The sequence below is a fragment of the Leptinotarsa decemlineata genome, unplaced genomic scaffold (genome assembly GCF_025532065.1).
Source record: "Leptinotarsa decemlineata unplaced genomic scaffold, Ldec_3_MD MMD2_tig00026299_RagTag_RagTag, whole genome shotgun sequence".
In the NCBI taxonomy this organism is placed as follows: Eukaryota; Metazoa; Arthropoda; class Insecta; order Coleoptera; family Chrysomelidae; genus Leptinotarsa; species Leptinotarsa decemlineata.
In genome coordinates, this window is record NW_027412676.1 from 6,584,091 (window position 1) to 6,610,188 (window position 26,098).

The window sequence follows — 26,098 nt, forward strand, 5'->3', positions numbered from 1 at the left end:
TTAACCCAAAGGCTTCCGATTTGAATTGTTACAGTAAAATAAAGATCTACAGATAAGTCATCTACATCAGAGCTGTACCTGAGGGTTTTCAAAGAGTATTTTTTGCGTATTCACTGACGAGACAATGTTACTCAAGCCTCGCCTTAATCCAAAATTCAATTCTAGAATTCTGAGGATTCTGTGGCATGTACGGAAGTGTAAAAAAAGAATGTAACCTCTCTTCATTTCTCACAAGTCTTCAGAAAATTTCTGAGATTGCTTGAAGAGGGGTAATTCAGAAACTTTCAGAAGATTTCTGTAGGAACTAAGTATCAGAGGATTTGCCAAGAAATAGTTCCCCTTTACACCATCCATTTTTCATATTTCAGCTGCGATTCAGTAATTTTGGCCTCTTCTTCCAACCAAAGAAGCTGTAATAATATGAAATATGGAAAATGAAATGAAAAAGATAAATAAAATAAAACTGTAATTTAAAAAGATTAATCACGTTGACATAATCGATATGACCGACATTTTCTTAATTCTTTCTTGTTGTCTCGATTCTTCACCTTCTATCGAATTCCAAGGCTGAACTTCTCCAGATCCACGAACTATGAAAATGATATTTGGAATCAAAGATAGTAACGCAGCCACAATGAAAATTGTTCTCCATTCGGCTTTATCACTCTGAAAAAAATATCATACTGAAACTCAGATATATATATTCAGATATATATATATATATATATATATATATATATATATATATATATATATATATATATATATATATATATATTGTTATGTTTTTTAGAGATGTGATGTTGATAATTGATAATGAATAATTTGTTTTTGTATTAATTTTTTTTTAATTGAATTTTATTTTTAGAGTTTTGATTTTTATTGTTTGTTTGATCAAATTTATTATTATTCTTCAGGTAGATACCTTATCTTACAGATATTTCTTACCTTGATTAGCTCAGTCGGATTTTTATAAGCATGCAGCGCCCTCTCTCTCTACAGGTAGAGTTCTTGGAAAGGTCTTGTTTCTTTTCAAAAATATTGTGCCAAATAAATTTTCAAAAAAGGATAATGAATATAATATTGAATTCCAAAATTATGGCACTAATACAATCAACTTCAACCTTAACCTACCTACACCTGCGAAAAATATCTTAAATTTTAAATCATGAACAGAATTACACCACAAAGTACCACTCTATAATAATTGCTGTTCTGTGGTATAACTTTGTTGAAATTAAAATGCTACAACGTTCTCTGCCTTATGACAGATTACTAAAATGGCTGCTCAGTGAATGTTTATAAATTAATCATTAATATCAATTTTACAAATGGTTATCGTTCCCAATGTGTTTTAAAATGGTGAATGAATGTTCAGTGAGTTTTCAAACACTGAGAAATTGAAATGTCTTTCCTAGATTCCTTCTATCAGCAAACAGGTTCAGTGATGGCGGTTTGAGTTTTATAAATGGTTTCTAAATACCATGAATTTTTCCTTTTTGGTGCAGTGAATTGATCTGGATGTTTCTTCTTCCTACTCCAATGTTTCCAATTGATACTATGGTAAGTTCAATTGTCTGCTTTCCACTATATATTTTTATTTATAATTGAATCTATATGTATTTTAATGAGTTTGATTTATCAATTCTCAATTTTAATTCAATTTTCAAACTTTCAAAAATTGTACGTGCTTCTCGTTCCAGCGTTGATCATCGACTCCTTTGGCTTCCCCTTTCAACAAACTCTCCATCTCCTTGGCAACCAATTTTCGAAAATTCTAGATGCTGTCAAAACCTTCTGATTTGTAAATTTTGGCACTTCACTCAAACTACACTTAGTTTATTTACCATTTGTACTTATAAATAAACTCTAATATCTAATATTTACAATATTGGTTGTTTTATAACAATTCATGTTCTGTATTTTACAAAATTAATTTTTTGAAATTTGCATTTGGCAAAATTCATGAGCTCCTCTCCAATTCTCTCACCTAGTAGGCTAGACAATATTTTAGCTACATGGTTTTTTCATATACTGAGTGTTTTTCCTTTCACAAATTGAAACTCTTTCAAAATATTGATTTGGATAATTTGAATAAATTGTAATGTTGTTTTGTTTTCTAATATTGATCTAAATGATTTTATTAATTTGTTTTTGTGTTTCAGGAAAATATATATCTGGTGACTGATCTTTTCAATACTGGATTGTGACATTTGAATTTCAATGGAAACCAACTAAGGAATGATTTAGTTGTTACATTGTGTGCGTAACCATTTTACTGAGAACAAAAGATAAGAAATTTCTAACTGAGGTAACGTATCTAACCTATATTTTAAATGAACAAACTTATTAACTAGTCTCATTGGTCGAGATTCTTATAAAAAATAAATATCATAACAATATATATATATATATATATATATATATATATATATATATATATATATATATATATATACAGTGTCACACATACAGTCCGCATCAAATGGGATTTTTTTTTTGTTCATCTCTTCAAGCAACTTTCGATATCTCCATTAGGTTGTGCTTTAAAAATGATGCCAAATGACATTTGACAATTTGACATTTTCTCCAAAAAATTTTCAGAAAAGCAATTATTGCTCGAAATTTCGAAAATCGGTAAAGAGAAAAGATGATTGTTTTTTCATTTTTTACCCATATACCAATTTTTAGCTCTCTAGTACAAATTTAGTTTTTTTACAGTTTTTCGAAAATTTGACATTTGCCAATTTCTCAAATTTAGCCAAACCTCAACAAAGTTAGTGCTTTATGCCTAACTTATCTTTCCAACGCATTTTTATTACCAATTGCAATTCTAAATACCTACAACTTATTTCGCAAAATTTAAAACACCAGAAAAAATTATGCCAAAAATGATGCAAAGTTGATACAGTTTTTAAAAACTGATAAATATTTCACTTTATTTCTACTTTTTGCGAAATAGCTTGATACATAAGCATAATTAAAAAACAATATCAATGAAAAGTCAATAATTTATTCTTTACTGCACTTTTCAAACAGTTAAACTTTGATTTACTAATTACGAAAAATTACAACGAAATTGAACTGAACTGAATAAGCAAAATATTTTATTGTCATATGACATTTGTTGAATAACTCAAAATAGTGTTTATCAGTTTTAGATTTAAAATAGTTTATTCGTTTATATTTATATTTAGGGAATTTATCAAACTAATATTACAAAACGTTTATGAAAATTGAATTATAAAACTAGTATTTCACTATGTAAGAAATTAACAAAAAATAAATAATAATTGCACAAAGAAACTTTCCCTCGGTTATCTTAAAGGTGCGATTTTGTTCCATCCTTTACATAAAAGAGGACGTATGCTTCTCCACTCACAAGCGACTTTGGTGAAATTGGTGACACGAGTGAATTGTTGTATTTGTGCCACGCGCCAGTATACGGGTGTCTGCAATATGCTGTATAATGTCCTCTGTCAGTAGTCCCACTGTGATTTAAAAGTGCATATAGGTTATAGCAAGTAGCCACATTTTCTGCTGCAAAATTGTCCATATCCAATCCTTCTAGAGGAAATTCGATGACATCATTAAATTTGCCTCTACTTTCCGTTGGAGAGAATCTTTTTAAATGTATTACTAAAGTATAGGGAAACTTGTGGATTGATAGGGACTTTGTGCATTTTCTCCTTTCCTTGCATTTTGAACACGTCGGTTTTTCAATTCCATCCAAAGTTTCTTCTCTTGTAAAAGAATCTAAGCATTGCCACAAACTCAATTGGTCGGTTCTTTATGGTATGGAGAGAGACAAATCCCAGAAAGGATCAAATGTTACTGAAGAGTATCCACAGTGTGTGCATTTCATCGTGGATTTTAATTGGCCAACGAAATTATCTACAATCTTAGAGTTATGCATCCTCAAATATGTGAGCCATGACTCTTGTGCATTTCCGCTGTCGCTCAATTTTTCGTCAATCTCCGTTAAGATTGGTTTAGGTTTCTCATTAATTATATTAACCTCTTCATGTAATCCTTCTAAAAGATAACGGAGAAACTCCTGTGCGTCTTGATGGGAATTACCCATGAATTTATTTATTTTTTCGTGAATTTCTGTTTCTCAATATTATACAAAATATTCAAAAATCATTGTCAATTTTTTATAATTTAGGACAAAAATAATTTTGTTATTTCAGCCTGTCATTTTTAATTTTTCACTTCGTTACAATATATAATTCAATTATCTTTCTGGCTTCCCTATAGCTAGCCTGAATAGTTTTTTAGATATTGGCTTTTTCAAATACAACCTTGATAGTCTGGAACATCCAAGAAATGTTGGAGATTTGTCTCTATAGATATCTAGGTAAGGCTCTTCAATTTGTGTTAGTCATGAATGCAGATGTGGATCCACTGTAGAAGAAAATGTTTACCATGGCCTAAGTTGTTAATTTAGTTCTGGCAGATTTTCAAGACATCATTCCATTAATGATCTTATAAAAAGAGCTCTAGCCACCGCAGAGGTTCCTTCAGTTATTGAACCCCTTGGTGTTGGTCGCGATGATGAAAAGCGCCGAGACGGGATGAGTCTAATTTCTTGGAAATTTGGGAAACCACCTGGGGACTCCTCCTGCGTAGATACAGTTGCAGCTTCACACTTTGCCGCTACGCCTAATTCCAGAGGTGCAGCTGCTATGATTGTAGAAAAATCGAAATTTAGGAAATACTCCACTTTGCTAAGTTCCTACTGTTTCTTTTCTATTGCAATTGAATTGTTGAAAGAAATTGGTAGAAGAATGATGAATTTCACCGATGATAACCGAGCCTATTCATTTTTAATTCAAAGAAGCAGTATCATCATTCAAAGGGGTACTGCCACATCGATATTGGGTACTCTTTCGTCTACTCAAAAATTAGATGAAATATTCTTAGATCCACAAATCAAATCAAAATTTCCTACGAACAAAGCAAAATGGAATAAGCAGATTGATCATTTATTGATTTTCTCAGAAGATGCAAAGGAAAATAAACAAGTTCTGGAATTATCATTCTCTCACAAATTCTAAAAAAATTCCATAAATCTATCTAATTCATTTTCAAGCAATTTAACTTCAAATTGCTCATTACGTTGGTCTAATGATGGGGGGATCATCGCACCCGTGATTACTGGAAAGAAAACAGCAGTGGCGAACGTATCATCAACAGCTACAACACAATTAGATCAGTGATACATTCCTCAGTCACAACCTTTGGGCTTAATGGGTTGAAAAATATTGGCAACAACTATTTCATGAACAGTGTAATCCAATGTTTATCAAATACGAGATGGTAACTGGAATATTTGAAAAAGGATGAGTACATGAAAGATATCAATACTAATATTTCTAGTATGGAGGGTACTTTAATCAAAGATATAATGAAAATTTGACTTCACAGGTAATTTATGCTTGGAAAATGAGTGAAAAACAGCCTGTTTCCTTTTGTCATGTGCTACTCTGAACCTGTCAAATTTGATATTTTTTTTGAAAATGCTAAAAAAATCTGTTATTTTTTGGAAATTTAGAAAAATGCCATCTATAAATCCAAAAATGAATATGTCAAAGACCACTGAACTTTTTTAATGATGAGTTGCGCCAAATGAGAAATACATTGAATACATTTCAAACACTCAGCATCCCTTCAAAAAATTCTTAAGATGAAGCTATTTTCGTAGAATACAAACGAATATACCAATGTGAAATAAATTTGGTCAAAAAAAAACCTCTACGACCATTCCATTCGGAAGTCAAATAACAAAGTCAAAGATACCTTCAAACAAGGCCAATAAAATACTAATAATATCAATCCAAATGAATTTAATATATTTTTTTCAAATATGGCCAAAAATATAATTACATTTCTTCTAACATGTAATACCAGTACATTAGACTATTTAAGTAGTTTTTTCAAACCGTATGTTTATTTTTTCATGATTCTTGCGAATGTAGTGGATGCAATTCATAAACTTCAAGACACAAATTGTTATGACATTTATCATTTAAACAGCCGAATCCTCAAAGCAACTATGAACATTCTTTTGAACCTCGCTGTTTTATTGAAGGACGTTTTCCGGATGTATTTACAATCAGCAAGGTAATATTCATCCATTGAAAAGGAGACCGGATTCCCCTGATGATTACCAACCTATTTCAATTATACCTTTTAGGGAAAAAAATCATTGAAATTATCGTTAAGGAGCGTCTAATGCTATTTCTGAATAAACATGATGTTCTACATGGACATCAATTTAGATTCATCAAAAATAGATCCACCACCGACGCAGTATTTGAAGTCATCCAACGGGTGATTAGAAACGTGGAATATGGAGACCATACGATTTCAACATTGTGGGAGCTGAGCAAAGCTTTTGACTGTATAAACCATTATTTACTACTAGAGAAACTTGAATTTTATGGTATCAGAGGATCAGCTTTGGAATTTTTCCAGTCTTATCACTCATCTAGAAAGCAGACGGTATACGTAAATGGTAATTTATCAGATGAAAGGTGTTTATGAATCATGAAATACCTCAGGGATCCATCTTGAATGCATCCCTTTTTGTAATATATATGAATGATATTTTATATTACCTTTTATCCAGTACAGTAATCTGCTTTGCCGATGACACCACAATGTTATAATCAAATTCTGATATCTCAAATTTATTTGTATATGCCAATGAATCCGAAGACAAAGCAGAATACTGGTTTACATTCAACAAACTTCAACTCAACAGGGAAAAAATCTCAGAAAATAACTATATCTTCTAATACCCGGGTAACAATCAAATCTCAAATCAAATTATTAGGTATAATAATAGATGGTGTAAGTAATCGTGTTGTAAGGTGTCGAAGGACACGGGCTATTTCACCCCGTGTGGTCACCTGGATTTACACTGCAATAATAAGACCTATGTTAACGTACGGAGCCACTGCATAAGGACCGAAAGTTCTACAAGCCACAGCCATCCAAAAGTTATATCAAATACAGCAATTGACTGTATTTGGCAGGAGCCATAAGAACAACCGCGGCAATGGAATTAATTACTGGTCTAACCCCTCTGGACCTGTACGTTAAGGAGGTTGCGTTGAAGGCCATGCTACGATTGCGTACGGGTGGTGTAAACCTCGAAGAAGTAATGGGTACATTGAGGCTCAGCCTATGGCGAGAAGTGCTTACTGCGCAACCTCTGCTGCAGGCAACCAGTGATGCAATTGAACCCAGGTTTGTGTTTAATGAGCCCTACAAAATACAAATGAAACATAACACAGAGTCAGATGCTACAAATACAATACGCATGTATACAGACGGCTCAAAAACCAAAGATGGCTCAGGATGTACTCCAGATCACTAAGCATAAGGATTAAGTGTAAAAAATACCAGCGTCGTTCAAACATTACTGGCTGGTATCTAAATCGCCACAAAAGAAATAACCAGGAAAGGAATTTCTGAAAAAAACATAACAATTTGCACTGATAGCAGACTAGCCCTATTATCCTTGAACATACAACGTGTTACCTTAGGGCTAGTACTAGAGGGCCACCAAGATATAGCTGAAGCCTCGGTAGATAATATCTAACATTATCCTGAGATGGGTTAAAGGTCACGACAGGGGACAAGGTAATCGCAGTGCCAACTCTCCAGCCAAGGAAGCGACTGGACTAAGAATTTTAGGACCCTGTGGCACCTACGGCCTGATGACTTCGACAATTGCGGAACTAGCCAACTTCACACTCATGCTCAATCCCTAAAGAGATGAGATGAAATCAAAGGATGCAATCTTGCCAGGATCACCCTGGGCGACCCTGGGAAGCTAGCACCGAAGAAATATCTGGCGATAACCAGGAAAAATCTACGCTTAATAGTAGGATTTCTGACTGGCCACTGTCAGCTAAGGAGACACCTTCATAATATGGGGCTAGTGGACACAACTCAATGTAGGATGTGTGAACAGGAAGATGAAACTGTCAGGCATGTGCTATGCGAGTGTCCGGAGTTATCGTCAACAAGAGGGTGTGTTCGGCAAGTCTTGGCCTACACCTGCCGATATAAAGAATGTGTCTCTCAGTGACTTGTCCACCTTCCTGGAAAGGACAGGATGGATGATAACCTAGGAGGACAACACCTTGGAAAGATTTACAATGGGTCACATGTGGCCTAAGTGCTGTGGGCCTTCACTCACCCTCCCTACTCTACAGATACAGATAGATGAGTCGCTTCGATGGGAATCATATATTGACCATCTCTCGACACAGTTGTTTCTACTTCGCCAGTTAAAAAAAGCATTGAGCCATAAAACATTTCTCACTTCGTATCATTCTCTTTTTCACTGTCACCTTCATAAGGGATACTCCTTTGTGGTAAATCTACTTAACGCGATCAGAGCTTTTCGCATGCAGAAAAAAAACCATCAGAATTGTAGCTGGAGCTCCATTTGACGCACACTGTTAACTATTTTATAGAAAATTGGGAATAACGTCTATGCCCTGTATGTTGATTTTTTACTCACTGTTGGAATTACATAAAAACAAAATACTCAGATCATCATAATTATGAAACTAGAAATGCGGGTCAACTCACACAGCGAAAATTCAGACTTGAAATATCATCACGAAATTCTCTGGGCTTCAAGTTATTCAACAAACTTCCAAATTATGTGCTGACTGAATTGAATTATAATTTGTTCAAAAGGAAAATCAAATAGTACATTATACAAAATTCATCCTGTTCTTGATTTCATGCAAAGTACATATTCAGACTAAATAGCCTTAATTTTCCACATTACTTACTATTCATATATTTACGAGTTTTTTTAATTCGATTCTTTATTTGTTACCTATTTTGTAAATCATATTTAAATTTAATGCTGCTTTCATATTGTTCACTCCATTTGCACACTAATTTGTACCATCTGTCACAAATGACTTGACCACAAATGTATATTCATAACGTGGTCAAATAAAATCTAACTATCTATCTATCTATGGGTACCAAATGCCAGGGCTTGACTAGTAGAATAGTATTGAACCTTGAAAAAACTCAAGATAGCCGCAGATACAAAATGGCGGTTCACATATTTTTTTACAACTGCTCCAATATGGGTATCAAAATGACCGGGCTTGACAAGTAGAATAGTAGTATACTTTGGAAAAGTAGCAAATTCAAGACGGCCGTAGCTACAAAATGGCATATTACATATTATCTAGTAATACTGAGGCACTATATGAATTAAACAAAATGAAATTAATTCAGTAACAAAATTGGAAACTGAAAACTTGAAAATGAAACGTTAAAAAAAATATGTTGAACAGTTTACTTGAAACCAAACAGATAATAATGATGTAGATAATGTACTAGAAACTAAAATCAATTCGGAGGGTCCTAGGTAGCTGTCATCACACCACACTCTTCAGCAATCTACTGATCAGATGGAAAAATGAATAAATCATTGGACGTAGTATTCACATAGTTACTCAGGTTACACTACGCCCAACGATTTTATTATTTCTTCATCTGATCAATAACGTAGATTGCTGAAGAGAGTAGTGTGATGACTGCTACCAAGGACCTTTCGATTTTTTGAAATTTTCAGTAACATTATCTATATAATATATTTTTTTTCAATAAAACTATTAAACATAATTTTTTTACTTCATTTACTTGAAATCACCAGTGGTTGGAATCCATCAGTGATAGCTGAGGGTGATACAGAAATCCCTAAGGAAAAAAATTACTGGTAACCTAGTATACATTTTCAAAGAAAATTATCAAAGATATAACTGTTGAATTTATCGAAGAATTGACTTTATATATGTTTTCTTGGGGATTCTTGTATTCTATGAATCTTTTCATTTATCAGTAAGTCAATCAAATAATAACTTCTGGAAAAAATAATAAACAGCAAGTTTTACTAACCTCGTCAACAACAACAAGTTGTACTAGAATTGGAGCGAAGATTCCTACAAAATATGCCGTGCTGTTGCAAATTGCCATTAAAATTCCAGCGAAATTTGGAGATAGATCCAAATGATTTACCAAATATCCACTTGAAGATGCTGACTGTGCACCTACAGCCACTATCAGCAGTATAACTGATAAAGTATTCGAATCATTTGGTAAAAAACCGAGAACAATTAATGATAGTGCTGGTACTGTTGTTGCTGAAATAAAAAAAAATATATTATTTGCAAAATGAAATGAACATCAGATAATGAATGCATCATTATTATTATTCTAAGAGCATATTTATCAAACTGTATTGCCAAAAAATTGCAATCAAATCAAAAAACTTTTTTATTATTACAATAAACAATTCACATGCCTACATTTCATGAGTACCTCTACCTTAAGGGTAGAGGTACTCATGGTAGAGTAGCAATGTGACTTCAGACAGACTACATGGTTTTGATATTCGTTCAAATGAAAACATAGCTGTCGATGTGTTGGTTAGCTAGATACTCCTGGAAAAAGTTAATGAAAAAACCAAAACAGAATGTCTGCAGGAAGTTTTCTATGCCAGTTTTTTCATGAACTTACAAACGGTCATGACCCCGGGGTTGATTATGATGAACTCTAACTGCCGTGATATTACTAGTCAGCGAACTTTTCGGAAGGAACCACTAAACTTGATGTGTTTGTAAGTAAGCCTTCGGATTAAATCCGTAATTGGCTCGACCTTCGCTATGTCTACTTAACGCTCCAATGAAATGTATCGATCATTGTCAGTCACGATACGAAGCACCTTATTCTGCATCGTCTCGAGTCTCCGCAAGTCCTCTTGAGGCTGCAGAACACAGGACAAGCGTACAACATAGCTGGCCTGATAATTTGTTTATTCATATATCAGGAGATTGTTGTCAACACTCAGTTTGGAATTTCGGGCGATGAGAGGGTAGTTGCGTTTAATCGCCGCTCCCGCTCTCTGAATTGCCAGACTCAAGTGCTCATGAAAATTCAAGCGCTTGTCCAGGATAACTCCTAGATACTTCACACTTTTCTGTTCCTCCACGCACTTTCCTTGAATCGTCAATTTCTTGAAGATCTTCACGTCGGTGAATTTCTTCGTGAAATTGACAAGTTCAGTTTTTGACCGATTTAGCCTTATCTTATTCCTATCCATGTACGGTACAACTAACCGATCCAGGTGAATCTGTATTTGGCGTGTTGCCACGTGAGCATATATGGCAGTATCATCTGCATATATGCCTACATTCGTTATTGCGAACATTGGAAAGTCACATGTATGCAGAGAGTATAGGTGTGGGGATAAACAGGACCCCTGTGGAACACCTGTTTCCATTGAAAAATCTGTAGAGATAGCTTGGTGTATTCTTACCCTAAATTTCCGCTCGACCAGATAAGAATCCAAAATTCCGATCATGTATGAAGTCATGTGTGCCGTCAACATTTTCACGATAAATCCCTCTGTCCAAACGGTGTCAAAGGCTTTATGTATGTCCAACAGGACCATGATTGTATTCTTCTTCTGGTGAAAGACCTCCTTTATTCCGTGGACCAGTCGGACCAGTTGCGAGGTCGTGTTACGACCCTGTCTGAATCCAGACTGTTCCTCCATAATAAGTTTCAGCCTTTTCTCCAGACGGAGAAGTCTGCTCAATAAGATCTTGTCAGCAATCTTGGCAACCGAGCTAAGTAGCGAAATCGGTCGGTAGCTCTATCTTTGGTTCTTCGGTAGAAAATTGTAATCGATAATATTTATTTCAATTAGGCCAATGATTCCTTAAATTTCAACAATGAATTCAGAAATTTTAATTTTGTCAGAAACTGGATGATGTCGTACAATTACCGTATTGATGAATTATATTATATCGTGTCTCTGCTGAGATATTATCGTCTCATTGCCTTGAACGGTTCTTTGGTAAATGAAATAACAAAGGTTCAGTTTGGTCTTGGCAAAAAAACAACTAATATTCCCGAACTCCTACAAATGATACTATTCCATCACTTAACAACGTCTAAGCAGTTTGTTGATTGGTGGGATGCATTAAAGCCAGAAGTATTTTGCGGGTTCGGCAATTTTCTGCTATAGAGAAATATGGATCAAAGAATTTGCATCAAATTTTGTGTGAAGAATGAAATTAGGTATTCAAAAACAGTTGGAATGGTGACAATCGCATACGGTATTTGTACTGAGTCAGAATATTTTTTTACATGTGGTACAAGCTTTTCACAGAAGGTCCAGAAGATGTGAATGACGAATCTCGCCCTGGATGCCCCAGCGCATTACGAACCGATGCAAATGTTGGGAAAGTGAGAGAAATTGTTTCGGATAATCGTTGAAACACTGTTAGAAATGTTGCTGAGAATGTCGGCATGTCGGCTGGCTTATGCCATGCAATTTTTTTGTAAATTTTGGGCATGAAGCGCATACAAAAGAAAATATATTACGTATTTCTGGCTTTTTGTCCTTCGTCAGTGATATAAATACGCGAAAACCAAGACGATGGCTTCATGTATTAGTCATGCAGGTGTCGTCTGCTAGTGGCCTAACCTCACTGACGAAGTCAAAAAAACCAATAATTATCAAGCAACAAAACAATAGAAACTCACCTATTGAGTTAGCAATCTTCCGGCACAAAGTTATGGATAAAATGTTTTTATTGATCAGAAAGTCTGATGAAAAGGAAAATACATAGGTCAAAAAGAAATTGGTCAAGTAAGGAACTGCTGATAATAGTCCGTTCTGAAAAAATGAAATCAATTACACACGTTTTTTTCAGAATTACAGAAGAAAGTTACATTTTGCATGTCGAATCCCATGACTTTACTCATGTAAATTGGAATTTCTGAAAGTAACGTAGTGTAAGCCCAGTTTCCACCAATTTGCGTAAAAAATAAGGCCCATACTGGTACAGATGTTGCAATTGACTTCCAAGGAGTAGGTAGCTGAAAAAAATAAATATGTGCACTTATATTCATTGTAATCGAAGAGCTGTGATCTGAATGACTGATGATGAAGCTGAATAACATTAAAAGAGTGTGTTGATTTCCTCCTCTCTAAGACGGCGATCGAAATTATAACTCCCCATATATCTGGGATTATAGATCAATTTTTTAAAAACGGTACCGTGTGTACCACTACGTTAAATTATCGAAAAATATATTTACACGCAAATGCTTTCCTTTCTGTCAAAATATAATGTCATAACAGAACACTCGACAATACCCATATTACAATCAATAAGCTAAGTGAACTGGGGTTCCGTGGCAAATTTTTTCGTGGCTGGCTTCATATCTTGAGTTCACAAAAATTATTGTAAGAATTGACAATCAGAGATCTCTCACATATGATGTGAGGGCTGGTGTACTTCAAGGATCCTTTCTCTTGGTCCGCTAATTTTTCTACTGTATGTAAATGACCTTCCCAAATACGTCAGCACTAAACACGTATCTGTATCTGTAGAGTAGGGAGGGTGCTTAGGCCACATGTGACCCATTGTACATCTTCCCGAGGAGTTGTCCTCCTAGGCAATTGTCCATTCTGTCCTTTCCAGGAAGGTTGACAGGTCACTGAAATACATCTCCTTCATATAGGCAGGTGTAGGCCAAGACTCGCCGAACACACACTTTCTTTGGCAACCTTAAGATGTCTAACGGTCCAGCGACATTACTGTCATTGAGCGGCTTCTTCAACCTTCTTGGGGTTCCCTCCCTGGAGGTGCACAAGTGAGGGAGCTTTCCTGCAGGGGCAGCGGGTTCCTTGCCTTAATTCAAGGCGAAGCTCTTGGCGCCCGCCGCAGGAAGTACCCTTGCTGTTGGAGGTGGAGTGAGGAAGGAGGAGGATGCACTTATAGTTGCTGCCACTCTTTTGCTCTCTTTCTCCTTTTGGCCTCGGCGCTTGGCCTTTGGCCTTTGTATTACATCACGAGGTGACCTGCTATGTCCAGCCTCATTTCTGTTCATCCCCAGCCAACGCCTTAGATTGAGGTGAGCACTTCTGTCCAGCCTCGGGATTGGTTTTTGTTTTTGTTGTTTCTGTTTTTGTGTTTATTTCATTCATGTGTGTGTTTCCACGATTAGCAAGAGAATAGTTGGTCACCTCTGGCAGAGCCCCGCATTACCAGGCTAATTACAATGAGGTTTCGCCCAGTTCCCCAAGGGGATCGTTCGTAACCGCATATCATCCTACGGCCATTCAGCTCTCTGCACGATTACTTACACCTTAGCAGCACCTAAACACGTAATTCTATATGCTTTGGCAACTGAAGCATAAATGGATATACTGTCAAAGGACTTCATTCACCACATGGTGTGAGAGAAATTCTCCGATGGTAAATTCGGCTAAAACAGTTTGTATGCACAGTTATTATTAATAACTCCAATAGTTCCAAAACTGTCCTTTTATTTGATTGTATATACTCAATATGTGCTGTTTTCTACTTGACTGTTCCAATTAATAGGGGAGCCCAACCGGGAATTTCGGGATTTACTGAAGCGCGTCAGATTAATATACAGGGGGATACCTTGTACCCGGTTAAGTACCTCCACCAAATATGAGCCCCATATATAAGGCCGCCCGTGGAGGATAAAGGATCGGATTAGTAAAAAAAATTGATCATCAGAAATTCTCGAGCGCATCAGATTAAGGTGAGATTAGGGTGAGTTAATTATATGCTAAAAAGTGTATATTCTAGTAATCTGACAATTTGAGAGTGACGTAAAGAGAGGTGAGGGCAGCAAAGTTGTAAAAAAAACGTCATCTCGACATTCTCGAGCGTAGCAAATTTTTGTTTTTATTTTGAAGAAAATAATTCGAATATATCGAAATATATAATCTGACGATTTCTGCAAGCCGAAAGTTTAATGCGTGCAGCTGCGTGATGCCTACATTTCCCTCTCAGCATTTCTATTCCTTTTTCACTTTTTCTCTATCTATTATTCTCTCACTCCGTCCGCAATCTGAATTCTGTTGCCATGACGCCATCACAGCTGATCACAGAGACTCGTTCGTGATGAAGATGAAGATGATGATTAAAAATCAATTAATTGATGGATGTAGCCGTTACTACGTGGTAGGAAATCATAATGAAGAAAAGAGAAATGAAACTTTCTATGTTTTTTACCATTTTTATTTGTAACTAACACTTTCAATGTTTTTTACCACTTTTATTTGTAACTAACACTTTCTATGTTTTTACCACTTTTATTTGTAACTAACGTTACTGCAGTTTCGTCCTATAAGGACATTTTCAAACTTATATGTTGTATAAGTAACTGCAGTAACGTTAGCTACAAATAAAAGTTGAAAAAACATAGAAAGTTTCATTTCTCTTTTCTTCATTAATTATTCAATTGATTATAAAAAATTAAATTTTTTTGAGCATTTGTTTTAAATTATTTTTTTTAAATACAAGTATTCTACTTTAAAAAACATACACTTTTTTATTTGCATGCTATTTCCTGAGCTTTTCAATTAATCAAGTTCAAAGAATAAAAAAAAATAAAAAAAAATATTTTTGTCAGATTAGGCAAATCCCTCCAGATAATCGTCAGATTATGAGACAGCACGTCTGAAACATAAAGATGAACCATATATATCTTAATCTGATGCGCTTGAGTATTTCAAAATGACGATTTTTTTTTGCACATTATAATAATGGCCGCGAGTTTGCGTCAGATCAAAATCGTCAGATTATTGAATGAGAGCTTTTTTTTTGCACTTAACACCCCCTTAGAAAATCTGACGCACTCGAATAATTTTTTTTTTCATTTTTAACCCTTACGTACAACCACATCATGCAAACGATCAGATGAACATACCAACATTATTAAAAATACGTAGGACATTAATGGTATCAATATCTGACGCGCTCGAGTATGTCCATGCAACAGTTTTTTTTTTACATATTTAATAATCTATAACAGCTTCCCCCATCGATGAAAAAGTATATATTATATAACATTTTTTTCTTCTTATCATATAAGCTTTGTCTCTAGTCTCTATGACGCTCGAGTAAATCCCGATTGTGCATCGTGGGCTCCTCTGCAAAATATCATGTAGATATGATGTGACTGGAATATCATCATTATTATCATAATGACTTGAAGATTACGAATTCAAGCTTCAACACTCTTCTATTGAGCGTTTTAATTACATCGCACTGGATTTGTAGCCGTGTATGGTTGGAAGTCGACTTGGCGCACGTCTAAATAGATCCAAGTTATAGTACAGTCAAATTGTTTCGATTTAAGTTAGCTCATTTGACTTTATTGTTGAAAAGCCGTGTTCTCGATTCTAGTTAATTTATTTCAATTTTCTCGGTGGAAAGTTAAGTTGTTAATCAATCTTTCAATGAAGTAGTAATTTGGACTTCTTTTTTATCTATGAGGTAAGTAGTTTACTTGAATAATTATTATTATTAGCTGTTAGAAACAACTTCCAAAAATTTTTCCTCATCAAAATACATGCACTTTTCTGTCGCATATACTGTTCTTTATAACTATTTTGATTTATTATAAATTATCTTTATAAAACAGGAGAGATATTTTCTTAAAAGTCTTTACTTATTTTTTAAAAGTGAAAACCATCACAAAGAGAATAATTTTCATCATAGAAAATGAGAAATATAACTTCTTATGTTTTATACCACTTGTATTTGTAGCTAACGTTACGGTAGTTTCGTTTTCCAAGGACATTTTCAGAAAAGTTAATTTTTAATTTTTCATTATAATCCTTTATCACGTAGTAACGACTACATTCATCAATTCAGATTACTATTGAAATCCATCATTTAGTGATGTCAATTCCTAAACTTCCCAATTTTATTGTTACCCCTGTCAAGACATTAGTGATTTCCGATTCTACTATCTTTCAGATTCTTGTATCATTTATAGACTTTAGTATCGTAAATTTGTATCGTAATCCCTTCATAGTGTCATCCGTTGCGTTCAGAAATACTCGAGGGTATAACTGTGGCACCCCCGGAAACCGGAGGCACAAGGTCACCCGTTTGTTTTATATGGATGATCTTAAACTTTATGCCTCTGGAGAGAAGGATATCCATCAGTCCTTCAGGGTGGTGGAAGAGTACATGCATGCTATCGGTATGATTCACACCATTTGGATGCGGGAGTCTTGGGGTGGAACAATGCCACTCACAAGAGGTAACAGCAGTGAAGAATTCTCTCCGTGGTAAGTATCAGCACAAACCTCGATAGATCTGGTCATCGGAACTGTCGAGGAAGAACAAAGTTGCTGCAACAAATATTCTTGCCGTTCCAATCTTACTCTGCTCGTTTGGAGTAGTGAATTGGATCGGGAAGAGCTGTATCAACTCGACGTAAAGACCCAAAAAATGATACATCTCTATAGGAGTTTGCATCCCAAATCGTCCGTTCCACGGTTGTACTTCCCCCGACAAGAGGGAGGCCGTGAACTTTTGAGTTTGGATTGTCTACATGACGGAATAGTACTGGATACAGGCTGTAAATTCGTCAGGAGCAGTAATTGAAGCATTACTTTTTAGGGCAGCTGCCCGAGCAGCTGATGAACTCGGTATAGTTTTCGACAATGAACAAGGTGGCCACAACGCTGTCACCGAGTTGGAACCCGTTCAGCAAAAAGCTCATATAAAAACCGCAGAGATAACCTCACTTTTGCGAAAACACAAGGATGAGTCAATGCATGGGGTCTTCTTTAATAACATTGGAGACCATGGCTTATCAAAGCACCTGACTTTTGCTTTCCTCAGTTCGAGTGGGCTGAAGTCGGAAACTGAGGGGTTCATCATGGCTTGCCAGAATATTGTCTCCAGCATATGCGTTCTGTAAGCAAATGAGTGAAGTGTATATATGTTGAAAAAATGGAAATTATTCAGTTTATTAAATTGTTTATATTTTTTTTATATTTCATGTATTCTTATCCGTGTTTTACCACTTCGAAACAAGTATACCATTCCAATGTTATTTAGTTATGTATTTCAAAGAAATGACCAAGTCAAAAGGTTCTCTTGGACCTGTTATAATTTTTGTTAACATATTTTCTGTTCAGTGTAATTGTTTTCATGAAGTCTGGGGATATTTGTTTCAGAGAAAGTATAATCCTATCAAAATTCTATCCAATATCCCAATCCAAACATCGGTACCAAAACGTTATTGTTCTCATCAGTCCAATGAAGATGTACATTGCGTTTAAATACAAACGCAACTACTGATGTCCACATAATTTTGAAACCAATCCTCTTGTCACTGCGGTTCTTTCTCAAACATCATCTATTTATGCACCTACCCATAATCTTGCCAAAATATTCTAATATCATTTGCTCTTGACTGATTGATTCAACTGCAAATAGTTTTTATTGAACATTCCACATGTTTTCATTATGTTTTTTGTTTCATAGTAATTTTGGTTGTTGCCAGATTTTTTGACAGATTTTTTTCAGCTTATTTCTTCGTGTTTATTATATGAGGATTCAGTTAAAACATTTTGAAAAAGGAGTTTCCAAAGGCTATCTCACTGTTTTTTATTGAAGGATGTTTTTCATGAAGTAAATTTATTTCTGAACTAATTCTGGTGATAGTTGTTGGAGAAATTACAAGAAACAACTTCTTGATATTAATCTCAAAAGAAGTCTTTCGTCGAATGGTTTGTGACTTAGTTCCCAAAGTCTTAGACAAATGAATTCTTATCTTTTTTTGTTCAGGAAAAACCAGACTGCTGCTCGTATAACATACAAACCTTCACTGATGTATGATAGATTAGTAGAGAGAAGAGATCATCAGAAATGGATAGTATTTTGTGATTTACTGAAATAAAGATGTTTCAATTCTCACAATAGAATATGAATTGCTTTCTCATTGCCTATCTAAAAGAACGATTCAGATACGAATCTGAGTATTGGATATTCAACCGTTAGAGTCAAATGCGAATGATATTCAAATGAATAATGCATAACAGTAAAGCAACAGACTTCATTTAATTGCTCGATCTTCGACTAAACGGTGACAGTTTTGCTGTGCATTTTATGAAATTTTATGAAATGTGATATTTAGAAAAGCATAGAATTGCTGAGGTAGGCAATCCATCATGACCATTCATGGGAGATATACCCAAAAATAAGTGTTGGAAAAAAGAGTGGGAAGGGCTTACTTTCTTTTCGGCTGGTTTCATTGAACCTTCGATATACTTCAGTTCTGCTTCTGTTATACTGCGATGTTCTCTAGGACTGTCAGAACCAATAATGAGATAGGAAATAGTCCATGAGAATCCGACTATTCCATATAAATAGTGTGCAGATGGCCATCCTAGGTTTGAAGATGACATATATCCAACAATCGGCATTGTGAAGATAGTGCCCAATGACGCACCTAAAATGAGATATATATATATATATATATATATATATATATATATATATATATATATATATATATATATATATATATATAAATACGAAGGTTATCGAGTATCTTGATATAGATAAAGGAATTTTTTAATCGGACATAGCACTCAAGGAAGTGGCAAACCATAGACACGTGTTTCGGGCTTTTGGCCCATCATCAGTATGTTGCAGCCAAGTGTAAGGATGGGCAACACTTGGTTACCAGAAGAAATAAATACAAATGCACGGAGCCACCAGCAGGAGCCAGCCGCACATTTGTGGTTTCCTGGACCCGGATGTCACGCAGATAGCTATAGCTGCCTCCGTGGTGATTTTGATAGTTTTCTTGTGAACACAAGATCTATTAAGTGAAACACACTAGACTAGTTGAAGAAGACTAGTCTAGTTGAAAAAACTAGACATCACCAGAAGATGGCAAATGAAACTTTGCCGAAACGTTGTGAAAATAATCCTTATGGGGAGAAAATACACAGAACACGGAGCGAAACCCGAGAAAACAGCTCATCATATATATATATATATATATATATATATATATATATATATATATATATATATATATGTGTGTGTATATATATATATATATATATATATATATATATATATATATACATATATATATATATATATATATATATATGTGTGTGTGTATATATATATATATATATATATATATATATATATATATATATAAAAAATAAATAAATAAGTACTCTTTGATCATTCCCATATTGATTTCAATTTAAGAGCCACCGGTATACAGCTGTTTCAGCCTATTGGGCATCGTCAGTACCGGGCAGGCGGTCCTCGATTGAAGACAAAATGAGAAAAAACCAAGAAAGTACTTGATAAAAATAGCTGCGTAAATGCAAGCGAAACATAAGTGGAACCACCTATTGGTGTGACACCCAAGTCAACTTGCCAAGTTTTTATGTCAGTGTTGGTGGTTTGGTCAAACCACCAACACTGACATAAAAACTTGGCAAGTTGACTTGGGTGTCACACCAATAGGTGGTTCCACTTATGTTTCGCTTGCATTTACGCAGCTATTTTTATCAAGTACTTTCTTGGTTTTTTCTCATTTTGTCTTCAATCGAGGACCGCCTGCCCGGTACTGACGATGCCCAATAGGCTGAAACAGCTGTATACCGGTGGCTCTTAAATTAAAATGGTCAAACCACCAACACTGACATAAAAACTTGGCAAGTTGACTTGGGTGTCACACCAATAGGTGGTTCCACTTATGTTTCGCTTGCATTTACGCAGCTATTTTTATCAAGTACTTTCTTGGTTTTTTCTCATTTTGTCTTCAATCGAGGACCGCCTGCCCGGTACTGACGATGCCCAATAGGCTGAAACAGCTGTATACCGGTGGCTCTTAAATTGAAATCAATATGGGAATGATCAAAGAGTACTTATTTATTTATTTTTTGATTTTCATGGAATTATTTTCCAGCAGCTTGACTGCATTAACCTTTCTAGATTGTATATATATATATATATATATATATATATATATACATATATATATATATATATATATATATATATATATATATATATATATCACCACTCAAACTGAGTGGTGAAGGTGGTTCCACTTATGTCTCGCTTGCGTTGACGCAGTTATTTTCATTAAGTAATTTTCTTGATTGTTCACATTTTGTCTTCAATCGAGAACCGCTTGCCCGGTACTGACGATGCCCAATAGGCTGAAACCACTGTCTACCGGTGGCTTTTAAATTGAAATAAATATGGGAATGATCAGAATAGTATATACAAAATAGTATATATATGTATAACATATATACAAAATTGAAAATTTCAGAATCTGGATGTGGTAAAGTCTTTGACTTTTCTAGATTTGGATTATTTCAAAAATATAATTTTTTTTCATGAAAAAGAAGTTTTTTCTCACCTCACATACCTGATAATGCAAAAGATGTCAAACGAGTTCTTTCAGAATCTGGAGTCCACTTGGAGAGAATGTTATGAACATTGCAATAAAAACAGCCTTGTGTCAGTCCCATTATCACTCTGCAAACTATCACTCCTATTGATCCATATAAATTAGCTATCAGAGGTATCAGTGAGATTGCAGTCGAATTAATAAACATAGCTAATAGTAAAAATTTTTTGGGACCATATTTCCGACCCAGTTCCGCCGTAACTACTTGAAGACAGAAGTATCCCCAATAGAAAGATGAAATTATTAGGCTCTTGTTCTTCCAATCGTAAGTCTGAAAAGATAGCGGAAAACAAACAGATTACTCAATACATGGTGTTTCAAAACTACCAATGATTAGAGATCAATCTCTGATAAAAATATTAAATTATGAGGACACTATGTTCCATTCACGGGTCTAGAAAATAGCAAGAATGGAAGGGATTTCTTTATACTTATCAATCATTTTTATATACAGTGTATTTCATTAGCTCGGACTTCCATTATCTTATATGATATAAATTGATTTGAAATCCCTGAAATAATCTGTGAAATATTAATAAGATTAGCTGAAAAATAATAATTATATCAAGCAAAAAAAAACTGAAATAACAATGAAATAAAATACAAGCAACGAACAAAAAAATAAAAATTGAACTAGTAACACGAGATGAAAATTAAAAATTGAAAGATTCCACGCCAAGTTACATCACGACGTTTCTATGTTTAATATCCACAATCGTCTTCTGGTGATAACTGGACTTATTCCTCCGAGATCTGACCATTCATTGGTCATTAAAAGTGACAGTTTTATTGGTTGTCAAGAGTATCAAAAGATGATATTTACAAAGTAGCGTGTTGAAAATATTTGTAATACTAGTGTCAAAAGTATTTTTAACACGAATTTTGTCGATCAAATAGCAATAAAAAACACATATTCATAAAGAATTTTCAAAGAAGTTTCATTGTGAAATCATTCAATTTTTAAGGATTTTTCATTATGATGAATAGATATAGATACAATTAAATTCTGTTACAAACGTATTGTATACATTAAACACCAGCAAAAACTTCAAATGTTACTTTGAATAAAACGCGTGAGCTGTAAACAATACTGTTTGTTGGTAACCACGTGATTCGCGGTGTCACCCGACACGGTCACTTCACAGCAAATGCGATAACATGAAAATAGTTAACTGACAAGAGATGTCAAAATGTGTTTTTATCTATTTAATCATGAAAACAGAACAGTTGTATAAAAAACTTTGTATGATATTTGTGTTAAAAGTAAGTTTTATTTTGTTTGTGAAATTGCTCAACTCGCTACGTTCGTTTCGCCAACTTTTTCACTCACAAAATAAAACCTTACTTTTAACACTCACATCATGAATAACTATTATTTAAATCGATAGTTGTATACCTCCACGCAACTAGCATGTTCTTTATTTTTCCTTACCGGAATGTCAGGATTTGTGCTCGTTGTATTGTCTGTCATCGCTACTATTGCTACAGAAAGGTGTACTCTCATTCCAATTCCAATACCAAGCAACAGAAGCATAAATGCCACTTGAACATGTCGGGCACCCAGTCTGGAACCTGTCAATAATAAAAATCGTTTAGATATGGAAAGAATCGTGTTCTGAATCATTTCAGGTACTAAAGAGAAATGCTGTATTTTCAATTAAAAAAACTCATTTGAAAAAATGTTTTATAGAATAATCTGATTCATATCCTTGAAGCACAACGGGAAATACATCCAAGAATGAAATAATCAACAATTATTGGAAGAAATCATTTAACAATCAACTTGCAGTATTTTTTCTGTGATAATTGTAATGAAAATTTCGAAGTTAATAATTTTTAAGAAAATTATATAAATTACTGTGTTTTTCAGTTCTAGAATATATGAATCGACAATAATCAAAACTAAAATTCAAAGAACTTTCCATTATGGCTAATTAACTATTACGACCACATATGAAAAATATCGAATAGATCGAAATAGATCGAATTCCTCAAAGTTGTGACTAGAGATCAATTAGGTGTGTTATCATGAAATTGAAAAGAAATTAAATCTCCTTCACAGAACTTTCGGAAACATACAAAACAAATTGATTTTTTCATTGAAAAATTTCATGCAATTTCCATACCAAATTTGAGTATTGGCCAAATTGGAAAATTTTGAAGGTAAACATCCGTTTTCAAACTAGATAGATGAACACTGATGGCTGTGTCTGAGGGTCAAATTCTACGACAAACTTACTGGTGAAAATCGCATATCGATATCTATCATCTTTTCTGAGTTACATTATGTTTCTCGAAAATGTGCATTCTCGAAAAGTTGCTGTAACTCTTCTCCTGTCAAAAATTTCTTGTTTCTATAAAAACATTTCCAAAACCTCTTTTCAGGTAGAATTCAATGATGTGAAAATCGTATTTTTTCAATAGAGATATCAGTAGTTATTGATGGAAAACAATTTTTTGATAAGACTGCATATTTCCAAAGAACTCAAAATTAACTTCCCAAAAATGTAGCACACTTGATGTTTTGCTAAAGTCATCTTTGAAATACAGAGATTTTAGGTTTTTTCATGTAGAATTTGAAACGCTTACTTTGATCAAGTAGGCTTTTTTCAAATGAGATATCAGTAGTTATTGATGAAAAACTGTTTTTTTATTGAGACACCCTGTTCATTCTTGCATATTTCCATAGAGCCTAACATTACCTTTCAAAAATGTAGCACACTAGATGTTTTGCCAGAGTACTCACATTTTCGGAAAACATGCCGTAACTCGATATGCGGTTTTCATGAAATTTGACCTTCAGTCACAGCCATTAGTTTTCATCCATCTAGTTTGAAAACATAGTGTCCACTTTGGCCCACTCTATACATTGTTTTCTGATGTTTCTTTAATACAACCGATTATAGGAAACTATATTTTATTAATGAAAATAGTTTGTTGAGTTTTTAGTTTTAGAATAAAAATATGAACTTTGAAATTTTTAACAAAATCATCCTAGTAGATCTCGAATTGTCTGGAATATTTTTGCTTTGAAACTTTGTTTCTTGATGAGATGTTTCCGATAAAATCAAACACTCGGTATAAAGTATCGCACTTTGAGAATGCTTCAACTTGTATCGATTTCTATAGTATTTTCTCTGAGAAGTCTTGTGTGCTTCTGAAAACCAAATTTTGAATGTAGTGTATAACAATTACCACTTTGAATAATAACATTTTGTCAAAATATCATTAATGGAAGTATCAAAACAATCAACCGTGTTAGGAATCACCCATTAAAAGGTGAGTCCTTGTTAGTCCTCAGCTCGCACAAGTTTCTCAACTTCGGAGAGTTGTCGTTCGTATGGGGGCGACAGCTGATTAACGGAAAAACAGATTTTAACAGATTTCAACAAAAACAGAATCATCTATTTTGAATTTTCGAATGTCATGAATTGATGGAAGGGAAACTGCTCATAAATAATCCTAGAACAACATCTTTTATGAATGGGTGCTGACATCTTTTCAAAAACTAAAGGAATTTCTTGTAAAATTGAAACACAAAATAAGATCAATTGCCATTTGGAATAAATCTCTCTAACAAAATATATGTATGTATACTTGCCTTTTCTTGAACCTATTATGAATTATTTTTCATTGCTTTTCTGATGATGAGGCACCCCCTTTCAAAAATTTGAAATTTTTAGGAAAAATACTTTCAAATTATGATTTCATAATATTGAAATAATAACAGTGATGAGTAGCGCAGTAATAGTGTTTTCGACCCAGGATCTAAAGATCCTGAGTTGGAGATCTTAGTCCACATAGATTATGACAAAACTGATTGAAATTAAAAATATGTGTGGTCCAAAAAAGTGTGAATTGTTATGAAAAGACCACAAGAATTCATGAAAGTTTCTTAAAAGTGAAATATTATTTCGAAAATTCTGTGGAAATCAAAAGTCGTCATCGTATTTTGATAGTATTTCTTTTACATAATATCTTGATCCTAAACGACACGGCTATATCAGACATTCAGTCGAAATATACTGAAAAATCATTTATTACTACTTACTCAGTACGAATGGAATACAGTGCAATAAAAATCATCAACATGTAAGCACTTTCAGATTAACACAGATAGCAACAGTAAGTTATTCAGGATTGTACTACTTACAACATGGAGACTTGTCACAGTATTATTTCATAGTTTTGTAACTGAAAATGGTCCTGGAACCAATTATGAGTCAATACGAAGCTATTTTTATTGGCATATCTGATATTTGTACTGTAAAAATGACAATAAATACACCTCATATCGTAGATACATAATATAATCTTATTTTATTTTATGTTATTTTGAGTTAATCTTTTTGATTTTTTTTCAGAGTTATCAAATCAATTTATATTATATTAGACAATGGAAGTCCGAACTGATGAAATACACCACGAAACATTGTCAACCACTTTCGAACAAACGTAGATATATAATTTTTCATATGAAACTTAACTGCCAGTTCGGAATCCAAACTATTTTGATATTCGTGAAAAATTCATATGAGATGAGAAATCAATCAGGGTACAATTTGAAATATGTTGAAATATTTAATACAAATTATCGATGATAAAAGATTAAGATTTATTGAAAAAATTTGTCTCATAACGATGATCAGCAGGCCGTAGCGAAAAGAAAAATCAGGGGGGAGGGAATCCAAATTTTCCCAATCCCAGCAGCAAAATTTCCCAACTTACGAAAAAA

At 34.1% G+C, this 26,098-nt stretch overlaps 1 protein-coding gene across 1 annotated transcript in view; it reads right to left on the reverse strand.

Annotated features, from left to right (window-relative positions):
- Positions 1-449: 449 nt before the first annotated feature.
- The window catches only part of LOC111510308 (putative inorganic phosphate cotransporter), a 31,535-nt gene continuing 5,886 nt past the window's right edge, over positions 450-26,098 (reverse strand). The window contains exons 2-8 of the mRNA XM_074180769.1: positions 22,796-22,935; positions 21,322-21,634; positions 19,142-19,359; positions 12,793-12,939; positions 12,604-12,736; positions 9,949-10,193; positions 450-666 (exon numbers count right to left, since the gene is read on the reverse strand). Coding sequence (XP_074036870.1) covers positions 484-666; positions 9,949-10,193; positions 12,604-12,736; positions 12,793-12,939; positions 19,142-19,359; positions 21,322-21,634; positions 22,796-22,935 — 1,379 coding nt within the window. The 3' untranslated portion in view covers positions 450-483. The remainder of the gene's footprint in view (positions 667-9,948; positions 10,194-12,603; positions 12,737-12,792; positions 12,940-19,141; positions 19,360-21,321; positions 21,635-22,795; positions 22,936-26,098) is intronic.